Raw genomic sequence first — 17,438 nt, 5'->3', positions numbered from 1 at the left:
CTTTGTGTTTATAAATAGATAATTAACAATAAATAATGAATAATGCAAGCTGTTAGGATTGTGTTGTGGTCAGTTCAGGCCTATGCAAGCTATCCTGACTTCTATTTGTTGGAGATGTGGAGATGCACTAGGTCACAACCTGACTGATGACGGGGTGAAATTTGACAGTCTGGACATTTAACAGAGCAAGACGGAGCACAGCTGTAATGTAATGTAATGGCCACTGTTGTCTCGGTGTATGGAAAGGTTAGCCTCAGGACCTGAGAGAAGAACAATAAACAAACCTCATCACATATCTTTCTATCCTGCTGTTTATACTGAAGATACCTCACCTCATGTTGCCTCTGCCTTTAAGTCTTCATCGGTGGTTTTCATATCAATTATTTCCTTGTACTTGTTCACTTTATTGACTTTTATTAACCCAACAATATATTGTGGATGTTGTAAATCACTTAATATGGATTTTTGTTTTGGCAGCTGTTTTAATCCACTTGGAATAGGCAAGAGCAGCAGGTGAATCTGTGTCCGTCAGGAAGATAACCCTCTGCAGTCAGGGACTTCAGAAACACTGAAGGGCATGCAGAGCAGATAACATCACTACATATTTATTTGTACTTTCATTTCTTATTTTTGCTTGATGTTTTACCTTACTTTGGGATTTTATTTGTTTACATATGTATCTTCTCTGTGATAGTTAAAGGTTGTTTTAGTGAATTTTAAATGTTTTTTTCCCTTTGTCATGGGCTCACTTAAATTGTTTTCCTCTATATTCTTTGATGTGTATCGTCCACGGTCCATCTAGATCATCATTATACAGCTCCTGCAGGGCTGAGGCTGCACGTTCTATCAACTCTAAGAAGTCCTTCAGACAGTTATTCAAACTAAAACATTTGAAAAAAAAAAAAAAAGTAGAACTAAATAATGACAGCCCACTGCTGCATGTTGCTGTACATGAATCCTAAAAAGTTTTTATTTACAGCAGCAGAGGCTGAGTTATATTCTGACTTTTAGTTCCTCTAAAAGGTCAAAAACACTGGATCCTACGACTGTCATGATGTAACTTTATAATGTTTAGGACGTCTTCTTTCAAGTCATAACTAAGATAATCAATACAATATATTCCTGATTTATTTGGTTTACAAAGACAGTAGTCTAAACCAAAATGACATCATTTACTTTAGCCTGCTTTGGTAAAAGCACACAGCTAAGTCAAATGAAATGATCTCAACACTTGTGTAGTAGCAATCAAATTTTATATTTCCTTTGTTAACTGTTTTTTGCACCAAGACAAATTCTTTGTATGTGTTAAATGCAATAAAAAACGACTCTGATTCTGAAACATGTGCTCTGTAGTGCATTGTTTTGTGTTTTAAGCACCCTGTGGTAAATACATTACTAGCTGCATTAACTAATTAAAATATATATTTATGGGGTACAATCACAAGCTGTACTATTGTCATAATGTCCCAAACGTTTGAACTTATCAAATCTCAATTTGATCTTTGTTTCTTGACTTCTAAGTCTCATTGCAAAGCGTGTGTAAAAGTCAGTGTTTCAAGGTGGCTCAAAGTGTTTATTATGTTGAATCTTATACAAAATATGTTGCGCATTGGAAATTGTTCTCTTCCTTTTGTCTTATACTGAAAGACATAGTAAGTCAACATCATTTGTAAAATAATAAGTTAATTTATTGAAGTATAGCCCTGAGGGATGACTCACCTTGTTTTCGAGGGGGTCCAACACAGACACATTCAAAAATACCAAGGCTGCATGCACCAACCCACCAACACAATATGTATACAATGCCAATACACCCACACAATGTAAACAGGAACTAGACATATATTACATGTAAAATAAATAAAAGTAACATTAATAGTTGTGATACTACTGATGTGCACATTTACTCAACAAAATTGTGTTCCACTTAAAAAAGACAAACATAAATAATTTACATAAAGATTACTGGCATAGATAATTATTTCATATTGTGAAATTACCTTATTTTAAAATTCTGCCACTCGAAAAAATAAAGATTGAAATCTGGATGTTTTGCTTTGTGCTTAGTTTATCATAGTTCCATCCAAATCAGACAAGTTTGGACATGTATTCACATTTAATACTCTTTAAGTCGCATAAGATATTTAGATTTTGGTGTGTCCAAATAGTCAAAAAGTAGCTGAGACAAAAAAAAAGTAATGCACCTGTCCCCAGCTTTAACCGTCTTCTAACTTGCTTGTTGTCATTTGACGTATAATACATAGAGAGGGATGCACTGAGCGGACTAAGCCTCAGCCTTTCAGCCTTTACTATTCCTGTCCTGGGAGTAATCCTGGTTCAGGTCCTGCCTGTGGTCAAGGTGAGATGTGGAATCCCCTGCAGTTCTGCCTGCGGCCTGCTGGGGGCGCTGTTGCCTGTGAAGTGTAAGCGGGGACGCCATCTTGAGGAGACCCCGAACGCAGCGCTCGGTTGGCGGTGATTGACAACAATCTCAGGCGCATCATGATGGGATTACACACTGACAAGTGAAACAGCATCACTTCAGTTTTTTAAGTGCAGAAATTAAATGGAAGAGGGGCAGCGGTGTGGAGAGTTTTGACCGCCAAAGGGTTGTTTTTTCGGGCACAAAGAGAGGCTGCGCTGTGTAGCCTGATGGCCGGCTAGCTGCTCTCTGGACTCCGACGCGGCCTGCAGGAGGAGGAAGGGTGGTGACGGCACAAAATGCTCTACCGCTGACTCCCAACAACACACCTGAGACTCGCTGCGAGCTGGACGACGAGCACAATGCACTTATAGATTTTAAACCCTCTTAACTTTTCCACATTTTCTGTTGTTGTGTGGAGGCTCTGACCGACAGTGAGTGACCCTAAACCCCCCAAGACATGTCATCCAACTGCACCAGCGCAGCGCCCATCAGCGCTAGCAAAACCAAGACGAAAAAGAAACATTTTATAGGACAGAAAGTGAAACTATTCCGTGCAAGTGAACCCATTCTCAGCGTTTTAATGTGGGGTGTCAACCACACGGTGAGTACGTGCAGAGTGTGTCGTTGTGTGCCTGTGAGCAGGTTTGTTTATGCTCCTGTTTTGATTTAGCTAGCATGCTAGCTTGTTAGCCTTCATCTGTCAGTTCAGCTTTGATGCTCTCTGATGCTCTTTACTATTTGTCTATTCCAAAGATAGTCGCCGTGTTTTAGTGCTTATTGTGGACACAAGTCTTATTGAGCTGTCGGTGTATTAAACTAAGTGATTGCATGGTAGCTAGCCGCAGTTTCTTGTTGCCTGAAGCGTTGCGTTTTGCAGGGATTTAAAAAGCCTATCTGTTCCACTCCCTGCAGCTTTTATCAGACAAGAAAGAAGCATCCTCATTGCAGGGTTGTGCATATTCACTCAAAACAAGAGCGTAAACAATCTGGCATCATAAATCATTGATGGTGAAGAAGTGTTTTGCAGCCAAGTCGTGAGCTGCTGCAGCTGTAGTGCAGGCATGGAGTGGGAGGGGTGTGACAGGCAGCCGGAGCAGCAGGTTACACTGATTCTCAGCCTCACAGCAGCAGCAGCCTCCCTATTGTTTCAATAAACCTGCTCTGCGCTTAGTATTTGCAGCCTGCATTCAATCGCTGCAGTTTATCCCATAGCATCAGCCTCCCCCCCCCTATAAATAGAGTCGAAACAAATAGATCGCATTCACATTTGGCTGAGGCTGCCTGTGGCTATGAAAAGCACTGTGAAGGGCAGATTGGACACCAGTGATGGATAGAGTGGGTCTGAACCAGCAAGTTTGGTCTTGCTGCCCAATTTGCAATACACTTAGTAAGTGTTAAGTCAGAAACCCACTGTTGCACAGTTTGATTGAAGCAGCCTCTCAGGTGTGACCAGAGGGCTGTCAAAGATAAAGAGATAAAGATAAACTTTATTGATCCCATCAATGGGACATTTTTGCGTTACAGCAACTCAAGAAAACAGGAATATAATTATTAAAAATTAAAATTAAAAAATCAAACATATTTACATCAGTTAAATAAAAAAATACAATAATAGAATATTACAAGAGTTGAAACTTGTCTTTTTACTCTGAATGGAGAAGGAGCAGCTAACTTTTATCTGCAGTGTGAGCTCTTTGTCTCAGTCAGGTAACTAAATCTGTATTTGTGGTTCCCTTATGTTATATTAAGTACATTTTTTTAATCATCAGCAATGTTTTGATCGATCAAATCGACCAGATATTGACCAATATTTAATTTTTGAGAATGACACAATACTAACTATGTAAGGGAAAGTTTCACTCACAAAATAAAAGACAATCGATATAATGAATTATCAAGCTGGAGTGAGAATAAAGAAATTCTATGTGGACTTTTGAACAATTTTGCTCTGATCTGATTATTCAGAAGGCTGCTTATTGAACACATAACTTTATTTGATTATTTTAACAATATTGGAGTCGCCTAATATTGTCCCAGCTGTGATGCTCTTCTACATATGCTGCACACAGTCCTGAGAGTATTTGAAATCATAAAGTTAAAGCAGTATCTGGTGGAAAAAAACAACTGATTACTGTGTAAATCATGTTGAGCAGTTATTCTGCATGATGTGTTCTGTACATTCAGTTTTCATGCTGGTGCATATTGGAAAACATATTTCTGTGATAGGGGGCATCCTGCCCTGATGGATTTAGACGGACATTTAGTTAGCTTTCAAACCTGCTGATAGTGACAACACTCACAGCACATTTGACACTGTGTCAGTGGATTTGCATTCTGTTGATTTCTCAATGAAACAAGAACCTCAAATGTCAACTACCCTGTTATAAGAAATGACACAGTGGATGAAATGGATGCGACCAGGGAATTAAGGAGGCAGCTAATGATACGGTTATCACTGCAGTATTCAGTGGGTGAACTTTGGCAGTGGGTGTGTGGATGCAGCGCTCAGAACCTGTGATTTGAGGTGTGGGTGGGAAGCCGTTTCAAGACATCAAACAGACTCCTCATCAAAGTCCTCTTCTCTCAGTCAGAAGTTGGATGCATATTTAATTGTGCCTGAGCTTCATAGCTGGAGGACTTCACGTCCACACAGTGTCTGCTGGTGTTTTCATGATGTACCACACAACGCCCGTTTGATGCTGATAGTTCAGTGAGGCCGATTATTTTAATGTCAGCAAATAATTGCCAGGTCTATTCAAGCTTCAACTTCAGAGTCCATTCAGCATGATTAAAAGAAGCCTTAACAATTAAGGACCGAGTGTGTTTTTATAGAGGCTCAACATTAAAACACATAACGACATGCTCTCACTGAATCATTTCACTGCACTCCTTTGAGTTAATGTAGGCTTCCCCAGGCACATTAAGGAGGCTATGTGACTTTACTTCAATCTTTTTCCCATAAAACTTTATAAAATCCTAAATGTACGAATAATAACTTTGTGGAATAAAATACACTTTTTTTTTCATTGGCTGCTAATTTGCTCAGTTGTGTGTGTCTACTGTGTGTGTATGCTACTTAGCTTACTCAACATTTGAGCCATGTTGTGGGGTTTTTGACCCCAATACTTATTTATGTGCGATAAAAATCTGTTAACAGGTTTTGGGGTTGGCTTCATAATGACACGATGTCTAATGTACTTCAAGCATTGTGGTCTGAAAACAGAATATGAAACATACGCACACACACATACTAATGCATCTGTGATAGGCCTTTATATTTACAATAATATCGTCCAAAAAACGAACAAGTCAGGGTGTTATATTTTTATTACATTAAAAGTAATTACTGGAGTTATACTTCAAAATGAGAATATATTTCACAACAGGCAGCTGTGGCTCAGTAGCAGAGTCGGTTGTTTTCTCAAGGTAGGCGGTTAGATCCAAAGCTCCTGCAGCTACATGTTCGATGTGTCCTTGGGCAAGACCCCCTTAACCCCAATGTGCCCCCCCGCAGGTGGTGGCATGTGAATGTGTATGAATGGATTACTTGCTGCTGATGGTCACTTTACATTGTAACAGCCTCTTCCATCAGTGTGTGAATGGGTTGGTGAGAAGTCAAAGCACTTTGAGTATTCAGAACTGAAGACTAGAGAAGTGCTATACAAGATCAAATCTGTTTTTCATTTACCATATGTAAAGGAAAATATGTTCTTCCTCTATTCCACTGTTTGTAGTTGATATGTCTATTGTTCCTCAAAGGCTGTTTGACTCAACTTTCTCTCTGCTGTCTTGTTAGCTCTTCAATGTTTTCCCGCAATGTCTGTCTAACTGCAAACAAAAAAAGTGTGTGTGTGTGTGTGTGTGTGTGTGTGTGTGTGTGTGTGTGTGTGTGTGTGTGTGTGTGTGTGTGTGTGTGTGTGTGTGTGTGTGTGTGTGTGTGTGTGTGTGTGTGTGTGTGTGTGTGTGTGTGTGTGTGTGTGTGTGTGTGTGTGTGTGTGTGTGTGTGTGTGTGTGTGTGTGTGTGTGTGTGTGTGTGTGTGTGTGTGTGTGTGTGTGTGTGTGTGTGTGTGTGTGTGTGTGTGTGTGTGTGTGTGTGTGTGTGTGTGTGTGTGTGTGTGTGTGTGTGTGTGTGTGTGTGTGTGTGTGTGTGTGTGTGTGTGTTAAGTCCATTAGTGTGGGCTGTTGTTGCTCTGCATGCCCAGCAGATAAGACCAGAATCGGGGAGTTTGTTCACAGCAGTAGCAACAACAACTCATTTGGTGCAGAAAATAATTGGTGCTTATACTTTTGGGAGAGTTTTGGTAGGATGTGTGGGTTACATGAGGCTGATAAAACATACTGTTTGTACACATTGAGGTACAGCGTGCACTCATAGATCTGTTCTGTTGAGTTAACATGTGCAGGATTCTATCCTGACGGCACAACGTGTAAAGCACATCTCCGTTTGTTTGACTGGAGCTGCACAGTGGAGTACTTTGCGTAGGCGTCTGTTTAAGCAAACTGTTCCCATATTGAAATCACAAAGTCAATATTGCAGCTTTGGTTTCTTATTTTCCTGAATAAATATACTGTTTGTTATTGAATGTATCGGCTGTTTTCTTTGTCTGATCTTAACTATTTTTCCTTCTCTTCTTTTTTCGCCTTCAGGTGAACGAGTTAAGTAACGTGCCTGTACCAGTTATGCTGATGCCAGATGACTTTAAAGCCTACAGTAAGATCAAAGTGGACAACCACCTATTTAACAAGTAGGTACATCACAGCGTATACAGTATCTGCTCTATCTAATAAGTGCACAATCTGTAGTCAGGGTGTAAACAAATGGGTCAACTGACCACCCGAGTTAGAGGCACCAGCCGTCTCTCCAAAATGTTTTTATGTCTGCTCCAACAATTCCCTCATACGTGGATGTATGTGAAATTATTTGATGACATCTTGCCTTTAACAATTCTTTTCACTCATAAGTTATGTGTGAGATATTCCTGCAGGGTAGAGCCCGATGAATAATCAAAACTGAGTTTCAATCACAGTTTCTGGCCTCCATGATTATAAAATCAAGATAATCAAGATCTAATGATTTTTGTGCCATAATTTGCTTTGCAATGATGCTCTTGTTTTATAAACCATGTGCACTGTTTTCCACATAGATTCAGGATGACAGTAGAAGGACATCCGAATTGATTAAAAAAAAAAAAAAAACATGCTTAAAGTTTTGTTGTGAGAACCAGCTGACATGAAGAAACTCCCCCGAAAGAAGGATTCAAAATGATGCACTAACTACTGTGAAACTTGTTTGAAATGCTAAGTTTAAATGTTAATTTGTAGATTCAAATGCCTCATGTTTTGGTTTGTTGTCTGCTGGAAAAAAAGTGTCATCCAGAAAACCGACAGCAGCAAATTCAGCTTACGGTGTTTTTGCTTGAGCCATGCAATATCAGAAACAAGAAGCAAGCAAACCTTTTTTATACATAGTTCTTCCTGAATTTGTCTGAGCTGACTGTGTGTAACTCTCTCTCTCTCTCCCTCTCTCTCTCCTGTCAGAGAAAACCTGCCTAGTCGCTTTAAGTTCAAAGAGTACTGTCCGATGGTGTTCAGAAACCTGAGGGAGAGGTTCTGCATCGATGACCAGGACTACCAGGTGAGGAATCACTTCTGGGTGAAAGATACAAACCCATGTTTATGAGTGAAGTGAAAAGAATTAAAAGGCCGTATGAATGTATCTGGACTGTCTTTTTTTTTTTTTGCAGAACTCTCTGACGAGGAGCGCTCCACTTAACAGTGACACGCAGGGTCGCTTTGGCAACCGTTTCCTGTCCAGCTACGACCACCGCTTTGTAATCAAAACAGTGTCCAGTGAGGACATCGCCGAGATGCACAACATCTTAAAGAAATATCACCAGGTAGAAGTCCTTCTCACCTCTGCACAGAGACACAGAGAGAAGGCAGATTATTTCTGAATCATTAATGTGATTAATGATGTTTGAAAACACAGTCCATACTCTAAAAGTGCTTGTTCAGCTAAATGACAGGCTTATACTTTCACTTCACGTGTCTTAATTTAATTACATAAGTTCAAGTTCAAGTTATCTTTATTAGTCAAATGCACAACATAGCAGGCAAAACAGTCATGACTGGCAATTAATTTTTTGTGTTCCAAGCTCTCCTTAACAATGCAAAAAATAAAATAAAATAAAATAAATAAATAACAAATTAAATAAAATTAAAAATTAAAAAATTAAATAAAAGCTAAAAATAAAGGATCCTGTCAGAGAAGGATCTTTCTGTTAAAGGTGAAACTCTTGTTTTTTTAATCAGAAAGACATTACATTGCTCTCACCTGAGGCTCCAGGACTCCATGAGTTGAGAAAGTTGTCACTTAAAGAATACACGACTTGCTTGAATACTGCTGCATCAGTTAGTTAAGATGTTGTGTTATTGAAGCAGACATGGAGCAACGACTTGTGTGTTCTGCGAGGTAGAATAACTTCTATTGTCAATGGAGTCTGGTGGTGTTTAAAAATATGGTCTTTACTTTAAAACAAAAAACAAAACAGTGTATCTCTGTAATGATCCAGATTATTGTCAGGCACAACTTCAGTTGCAAAAAAAACCAAAACATATTTAATGGAAGGACCCTGATGGGCACATTTATCCCCAAGGATTAAATGGCAAGAATGATTGCACCTTTCAAGGCTGCAGGTGAAAGCAATCTACTGAAGTGTTCTTACCTACTATTATTATATACCCCAAAGTAGAAGGAGAAAAAGAGCCTAGGTTTATAACTACTGGACTTACCATTTAATCAATACATGCTCAGTTTTATAGATCCAGTGCTCTGTGAAAAGGGTTACAGTTCCTTCATTTGAATCCAAAGTCACAAATACATGAAAATGAAGCGAGAGTGTAGAAACACTGTGACTGTTGAGCAGTGTTGTTTCCAGTATTAATCAGTTTTCATACTGTATATTTGATTCCTCACTCCCACACTTAATGTTTCACTCTGTGCTCTCCTCTCCTGATTGCCTCCAGTTTATAGTTGAGTGTCATGGCAACACGCTGCTCCCTCAGTTCCTAGGCATGTACAGGCTGACGGTGGACGGCGTGGAGACGTACATGGTGGTGACCCGGAATGTATTCAGCCATCGGCTCACCGTACACCGCAAATATGACCTGAAGGTAGGATGTGTTTGAAGTTAGACGGCATCTCTCACAACAGCTATGACTTCACACCAAGTTCACACATTATTGATGTAAAAACATGTACATTATATACATTATGGATTTCTTTAAGACGTGTACAATGTTGTATAATCCTGATTCAAAAGAAAAGAAAAACAAAAGAGTCTTTATTTGTCTTGGATTTTTCAGTCATATGAGCTGAAGCAGCTTTAGAAGCCGTGTTGTTTGCGTCAGTGAAACTGATGCTATAATAAAAAAAAAGGGGCAATAAGGGGAAATCAAAGTCTGTTAGTTAAGGGATGTATGATTGAGATCTGGATGCCCTACTAAAATATGCCATCACTTAGAATTATTAGCTGAGCGTATATGCCAAAACAAAAAAAGCCGTCTTGCTTCAGGGTTTATTTCTGGCAGCGTGGCCCACTGAACATGTGCAGTGGTGTTCTGCTTGTGAGTACGCTAGACTTAGGTTACGATGAGGTCACTCATATTAAATCAGCACTTCTGCTTTTAGAAAAGGTTTACAAACATAAATGCCCCGTTTTAAAAGTGTTCATAGAAATAGATACACACGACCTTTGCAGGTGGAGGAGCTTCACAGAAGTTTATTTTATAACGGTGAGGGGAAACATTTTTCAGGTATTTGTGGCAGTCGGTGACAATGCAATATCGAATTCTCTGACCAAACTGTCAATGGTTGAGTGGTATTCTGGGTAATGTAGGCTTCAGCTTCAGTCAAGTGAAAATAATATGTGGGAGAAAAGAGTCATATCTGTGGTGGTCCTCTGTAGAAATTAGGATAAACTGTAATTTAGATGCTTTAAAGGATGTGGCTTGTGTGATTTAGGTAGTGTTATAACCTATAAGATCAGATATACTTTATTGTCCCTAAAGAGACATTTGTCTTGGACTCTGTCCAGCAGTTGCAAGATAATTTAAAAGTAAATAAATAGAGATCATATGAAAATGTAACAATTTTATATTTACATAAAAAAACCTTCCTGCAGCAGTGACATCTTGACATATTGCACGGCCCCTTGGCACATCATCCTTCATCGCCTGTTATTCAGAATATTAAACAGACATCAGTCTGGTCTGAGGGAATCTGAATCTTCTTCCAGAGGGTTATAGTATTCACTGTTTGTTTTTTGTTAGTGTGTTATTTTACCTTGAGGAATATTTCTGGGCAGTTTTTATCAGGTTTTTTTTTTACACCTGTGTAACAGGAGCTCCTGCTCTTTATTTCAAAAGTAAAACTTCCCCCATTGTTCTTCATCTGAAGCTGAAAAACCTCATTAATCATTCAAATCAAGACGTAGTAATGCTCTGTGTAAACGACTTAATATCTTTGAAATAGCATTCGCTGAACACTGAGTGAATAGTGACCTCATTGAAATGTAAATAATCTGTTGAGTTTCAGATATCTTCTGAGAAGGACGAGATGGACGTCTCATGTCACTTCAAATTGAGAATTCAAAGTCCACTTTATAAATTCACTGGAGAGATTAAAGATATTGTTCATTAAAGAAGAATTCAGGGTTTGTGCTGAATACTTCCAAACCAGTAGATTTGGCAAATGATCCTCTTGACTGCTTCTTTTACTCTCTCCTAAAATAATCATTCATAGCACAAGCCTCCTCTTCTCCTGCGCTGTATTCTCCTGAGAACACAGCCTTACCCATCCAATATTGACAATTCAAAGAGAAACTGTCTGAGTAACACCGGGTAATGTGCTTCTGATGTATCTCTAGCTGCTTTCAATTGATTCTATTTTTAATCTTATTTTCTCTCTTTGTTTTTTTTGTTAAGGGTTCTACGGTCTCTAGAGAAGCCAGCGACAAGGAGAAGGTGAGTTTTATTTCTGTGCATGATGTCTGCTGACATGATGGGACCAAAATAAATGCCCTCAGCTCACCGTAAGAGGCAAACTAAATTAAGTTGTCTTAAGTAAGCAGATGTTCTCTAGTGGTACCTTTTTACACCAGCATCACTCTGTTTGTGTGTGTAAGCATACTCTGATAGTGTAATAGGAAATGTCTCTGATGGAATAAGACTTCATCTTTTTCAGTCAGAAAAGAACTCTTTGAATACTACTGCATTGGAAGTCATCAAGCCCACCCAAGGCGTCCCTGTGCCTGAGTGACTTATTGCACTTCATACAATTGGAAAAGATTAAATATTCACTGAGAGGGTCTAGGAACAAATTTCACAGCATCTGGGATCCAGTATTATTGTATTTAGTTAAACTTCAAACTTTACCGGATACTACATAGAAGAGAAAATCAAAAAAGATATTTTATTATTATTATTATTATTATTTCTTTTTTTTTAACATAGTAAATGGAGGAGTGGTACCCTGTGTTCCAGGTTGGGGTGGGGGGATTATAGTCTTGTTTTACTTTCAGTACTGTTTTATTTTGTGTGTTTTTGTGTTTAAAAAAATAAAAAAATTGCATGCTTTAATACCTGCTTGTCATTAGTCAAAAGATAAGAACTGTTTGATTTTGAACATGTCTCTTTGTCTTTGTTTGCATGACTGTTTGAATTGTTATTTGTAATATTTATATCCCACATTTCTACAGTTGATGTTGATAACCATTATTTATACCTGTTTAATATCCCTCTCTTTAGGCTAAAGAACTCCCCACTTTTAAAGACAACGACTTCCTGAATGAAGGCCAGAAGCTTCAGATTGGAGATGAGAACAAGAAGTACTTTTTGGAGAAGCTAAAACGGGATGTAGAGGTTAGAGACACGTCTAGTTCATCATAACTGCTTCAGTATCGATAAGCCTCAAAGCGTGACGTGGACACTTTCTCTCTAATAAAAAACAACCAGGCTCCAATCAGAACACACTTAATAAAATAATAAATATGAGTTCCACAATATTTTGGGTGTTTTTCATTGTTGTCTTCTACATTAACATGTAAAAGATGAATTTTATTTCTGACAATGGAAGGTGTTACACTAAGGCTACGTCCAGACTAGTAAAGATAAAGTTTATTGATTCCAAGACCAGTGTGAGGGAAAAAAAAAAAAGAAAAGGCTGTTTGCGTTCACACATACAGCTCCTCCGGGAAATATCTGGAGTTGTTCAGGTGTTTTTCAGGAGTTTTCTGCATGTGTGAAAACCTTATCAGAGACAACAAAGCCTTCCATCTAATGCTTTCTGTGTATTATTGTGTGTATGTTTCAGTTCCTGGCCACCCTTAAGATCATGGACTACAGTCTTCTGGTAGGCATCCATGATGTAGACCGGGCAGAGCAGGAGGAGATGGACGTGGAGGGCACAGGAGAGGAGGAGGAGTACGAGAACGACGGGATGGGAGGAGGGGTGCTCACCGGCTCCTTCGGCACACCTCCTGACAGCCCCGGGAACCCTCTCAACTGTGGAGGATTCTTCGGCCCCGGGGAGTTCGACCCTTCTGTGGACGTTTACGCAATCAAGAGCCACGACAGTGAGGGTGGTCTTTGACTTTCTGACTTACTGATTTTAGCTGTAGCTTTATATATTACACACTAAGAGCTGATTACATGACCACCTGTCTTTGTTTGTAGATTAATAAACCCTAACCCTTTAACTTTTGCAAGTGAAGACAGTTAAGATGAAATATTTACACCAGGCAGACTAAGGAAACCTTAAACGAAGGAGTGGAACAGACAAGGAGTGGTCAAATCTTCATGTTTCATACAATAATAATAATAATAGAAATGTCTTTGTCACAGAGCCACGCCAAAGAAATGAGGCCATGCCGGCAGGTCACTTTGACTTTCAGGTGGTAGGTAATGCTTTGTGATGTGCTCTTCTTTTCCTAGGTGCTGTGAAGAAGGAGGTATACTTCATGGCTATCATTGACATCCTCACGCACTATGACGCTAAGAAAAAAGCTGCACATGCTGCCAAAACTGTGAAACACGGGGTGAGTGTCAAGACTGCAGCAGTCTCCTTCACACTTGGGGGCTATGTGGGAAAAGAGGGCACGATAGAGTGGAAGTAGAAAATGAGAATTCTGTATTTGCTCGACTCTGGTGATACATTATGTCGTCATCATCATGATGAAGGGGTTACATTATGATACATGACTCAGCCTGTGTTTGATATGTGTTGAATTCTTCACAAGTTAATGTTGTTATGTGGAAGTGGAAGATTTAATTGACTGATGCTAGTTGACAACACTGCCACCTAGTGGTGGGGGATTTAACCACAACAAAGACTACAAATGTTGTGATGCATGTGTTTGATTAAGGTTATAAGCTCAACATGTCTACATTCAATAGTTAAAATATTAAAAGATCAATTTAATATATGAAGGATTAAGGGATTATAACATATTTGATTTAATTGTTATCTCCAAGGATTAATATTCCTATTCACTGACTTCTATTGTTTGTTGTTCTTTTTATAATTAATTTCCCAATTCGGCAAATCACATACTTAAATGTCTCTTTTTGAGTGTAGAACTAGACTGTAATATGAAAACAAGGACAGACATGCATTTATAATGCATTAACAGGTACAACTTAATTAAAATTGTTAATCAAAATGTAAGCAGTAAACACAATGACCAAGATGACTTTGATCTCGTTCCTTTTCATTTGTTCTTTGACAGTAGTGAGCTCTGACAACTTCAGGTCATTTAGTTCATTGTTAGATTAAATGGCAGTGAATTCATCATCATTTTTCACAGATTCTGTTGAAAATAAAATATCTAAATGAAAATATAAATTGATATATCAGTTTATATTCTCATGATGATCTATTTCTATTTGATTTATTTATTTTTATGTACAAGCCCTGAAATGCACTGCTCAAACACTTTAAAGGAGCCCTTAATGGTCACATTATAACACTGATTCTTAAACTTCATGGATATCAATCTGTCCATTTTGTGAAGCTCAAGTTATTGTGAATCAGTTCCTCCTGCTTTGCTTCAAACGACAGTGACAACAGGTACAGTGGAGAGGCAAAAGCAAGACAACCCTAAAAGAAATGGTTTATCATGTGGCCGCCACATGTGTTGCTCTCTCGTTATCCTTCTTCTTCCTCTCTAGTTTTTGTATTCTGCCACGGTCCTTGTCACTGCTGGTAGCATGAGGTGGTACCTGCAGCCCAATCAGGTGGCAACAAGTAGTCCAGCTGCTCCAGCATGGCACGTCCATATGTGCAGTGGCGAGGTTTGCTGTGTCTCCCAGCACATTCTCAAGAGCATGGGGGAGACCCCAGGAGACCAGTAGTTACACAAAGGAGAGCTAAGTAGTCAGGGCGTTAGAAGGGCATCGACCCAGCAGCAGGACCGGTATCTGCTCCTTTGTGCGAGGAAGCACTGGAGGGTGGCATGAGGCCCTGATGTTCAGTTGTAGAACCTTTGCTCACTGCCCAGCACGGGGTCGCTCGATTGGCATTACCCATAAAAACACCAAAATTGGCAGCCCATTTTTTTATTTTTTTATTTTTTATTGTGATGAGGTGAACAAGTACAAAACAAAAATGTGCACATAGACATGACAATTAAAGCAACGGCAAATAAACAAAAACAGGCAAAACAGAAATAAACAAAATCAAAATACGCAAAACATTAGCAAAGACAAATACAATTAAAGTAGATATAATAAAAGTCAAGTAGTAAGTTGAGGTAGTGTATGAGAAAAGTGTGAATGTGTGTGTGTGGCAGTGTAATGCATTAAAGTGAGTGGCTGAGTGGGAAGTAGCAAGAAAAATAAACAGAAAGAAAAGAAAAGATATATATGTGTCAACATTAATGGAAAGAAGAACATTTTACATATATATATAAAAATAATCAAATAAAATGTTTGGTGTTAATGTGGCCATCATAAAAAGAGGGAGGAAAAGAAGAAGAGAACAGGGAAAGAAAAAAAATAACACAGATGAGAGCAGGTTCAAACTGAGCAGATGAACGTCACGTTTAAATCCAGCCCTCAGTGGGTTGATGAATTTGGTTTCCATTGACTTCAAATTATACAAAATACATCTGTAAGAATTTTCAAAACTTGAATAATGAATTTGTCAAGATGGTCAGGTGTGTGATTTAAGTGTTCCCTTTAAGGTTTTTTTTGAGCTGTGTGGTTGTATAATCAGGACTGGAGGAGTATTTTAATGCACATAACACTTTTCATTTGTGTCACTCCATCTTTTTAATTGTCTTCTGTGATGTTATTTTTTCAGGCGGGAGCCGAGATCTCGACAGTGAACCCAGAGCAGTACTCTAAACGATTCTACGAGTTCATGTCCAACATCCTATCATAGACTCATCTCCCCCTCCCCCAAGTCCAGCCTTTCACTTCCTGTCATGGATCTGTCAAACGCCACGCACTTATTTCTCTTTCTCTATTTCCCCCACACCCGCCCACCCCCACACCTGCTCCCTGCCTCTCTATGTCCTTTAAATGTTCTTTTTTTTTTTAAATATCAGTATATTCCCGGTGCCAGCATGAGTCTGGCAGGAAGGATGCATTGAGCCTGTTACAATTTCTCCACACAAATCTCCCTGCCTCCCTCATCCACCGCAAGGAAAACTTATGAACCCCCCCCCCAGCTAGTTTGGAACATCCTGATAATCTCCCTGTTATTTTAAAAAAGAAAATGTCTGCCTCCTGACCCGCCTCAGCCACCTTGTTACTCCTCACGCCAGCACGGAAACTGTCTCACTAATGCCTTGAACGAGTTACCAGTTCGTTAGTAGAGTCTCTTCGGTTTCTGTTCATGTCGATGTTGTTCTTATGATTTCTATTAGACACAAACACACACACACACACACACACACACACACACACACACACACACACGGATGTAAACAACTCACACAGATGCTGAATGGTCAGATTGCATGACAAACTCTTTGACGGTCGCCTTCAGACTTCTCTCTCTCTCTCTCTCTCTCTCTCTCTCTCTGTTACAACAGAAAAAAAATACAAACTACTGCTGACAAATTGGAACAACAGGGGATAAAACATTCATATATAATGGTGTATTACGTAAATGAATGCAATATCAAAATGCATGGCTGATGTGTACATGAGACTCCACCAGTACGTTGAAACATCAAAACCACTGAACTTAGCGTCTGACTGTTTTGACTAAAACTGAAAAAGAAAACAAACAGAAAAGAAAAAAACAGGAAAAAAAACTTGGTGTTTGAATGTTACGTTGCCATATTGTTTTTGAATATTTTTTAAATTTAACCGTGAGCTTGGTGGAGGTTGGTCTAAGAAAAAAAAATTCACATAAAAAGGGGAATTCTGCAGCAAATACTTGTTTTATTACCATAAGGATCATTTTTATATCTTGTTTACATTAATGTAGCAATTTTGTGTTTGTATACAGTATTGTTTTGTTACCAACAGACATTAGAAAAAAAAGGTTACTTGAAAATGATTCATTGCATATTAAAGGGAGTTTTATCTTGTTTTTGTTGTTGGACTCTGATTGTTTCATTAAGTGACTTTATTTTTTATGGCATGTGATAACATCAAAGCTGTCTCCGTGACAACTGGCCCAAAAGTCACGAGATAGACGTGTTGATGCAACAAAAAAAAGAGAGTAAATGGACCCTAAGGGTTTCTTACAAAACAGCAAAACACTTCTGATTGTGCCATTATCTCAAAAATCTGAACAATAATGTGCGTTTCAGGTTTCATAAAAAGGACATTTAAGAGATTTATTATTACATTAACTCAGTTTGCTGATTGTTTTTACAATAAAATAAAAAATACAAATTCAAATTGCAGAGGTGTTATTGTCCAGACTGACTCTCTTGAAAGTGAATTCACACTTTCTTTGAAATCAGAACTTCCTAAAAGTTGCTTTGAAAAAAATGAT

At 38.7% G+C, this 17,438-nt stretch overlaps 1 protein-coding gene across 2 annotated transcripts; it reads left to right on the top strand.

Moving 5' to 3' along the window:
• Window positions 1–2,421: 2,421 nt before the first annotated feature.
• On the top strand, window positions 2,422–17,025 carry LOC132981840 (phosphatidylinositol 5-phosphate 4-kinase type-2 beta). 2 transcript variants are annotated; one of them, XM_061047936.1, is made up of 10 exons: window positions 2,422–3,026; window positions 7,073–7,170; window positions 7,964–8,060; window positions 8,170–8,322; window positions 9,452–9,598; window positions 11,411–11,449; window positions 12,233–12,346; window positions 12,798–13,065; window positions 13,418–13,521; window positions 15,786–17,025. In XM_061047936.1, the coding sequence occupies exons 1-10, from the start codon at window positions 2,883–2,885 to the stop codon at window positions 15,864–15,866; spliced, it is 1,245 nt and encodes a 414-aa protein (XP_060903919.1). In that variant the 5' UTR covers window positions 2,422–2,882; the 3' UTR covers window positions 15,867–17,025. The 2 variants fall into 2 exon arrangements, with proteins under 2 accessions (XP_060903919.1, XP_060903927.1); XM_061047944.1 differs by having other exon boundaries at window positions 2,423–3,026; window positions 12,798–13,059.
• The last annotated feature ends 413 nt before the right edge of the window (window positions 17,026–17,438 follow it).

Source organism: Labrus mixtus, chromosome 2, assembly GCF_963584025.1.
Source record: "Labrus mixtus chromosome 2, fLabMix1.1, whole genome shotgun sequence".
Lineage (NCBI taxonomy): Eukaryota > Metazoa > Chordata > Actinopteri > Labriformes > Labridae > Labrus > Labrus mixtus.
The sequence above is the reverse complement of the archived record's forward strand: the minus strand, read 5'-3'. Positions and strand labels throughout refer to the sequence as shown.

Coding starts and splice junctions, on each gene's coding strand:
- LOC132981840 (XM_061047936.1), top strand. CDS start 2,883: ATGTCATCCAACTGCACCAGCGCAGCGCCCATCAGCGCTAGCAAAACC. Junction 3,027..7,072: donor TGTGGGGTGTCAACCACACG/GTGAGTACGTGC, acceptor TTTCGCCTTCAG/GTGAACGAGTTAAGTAACGT. Junction 13,066..13,417: donor CAAGAGCCACGACAGTGAGG/GTGGTCTTTGAC, acceptor TTCTTTTCCTAG/GTGCTGTGAAGAAGGAGGTA.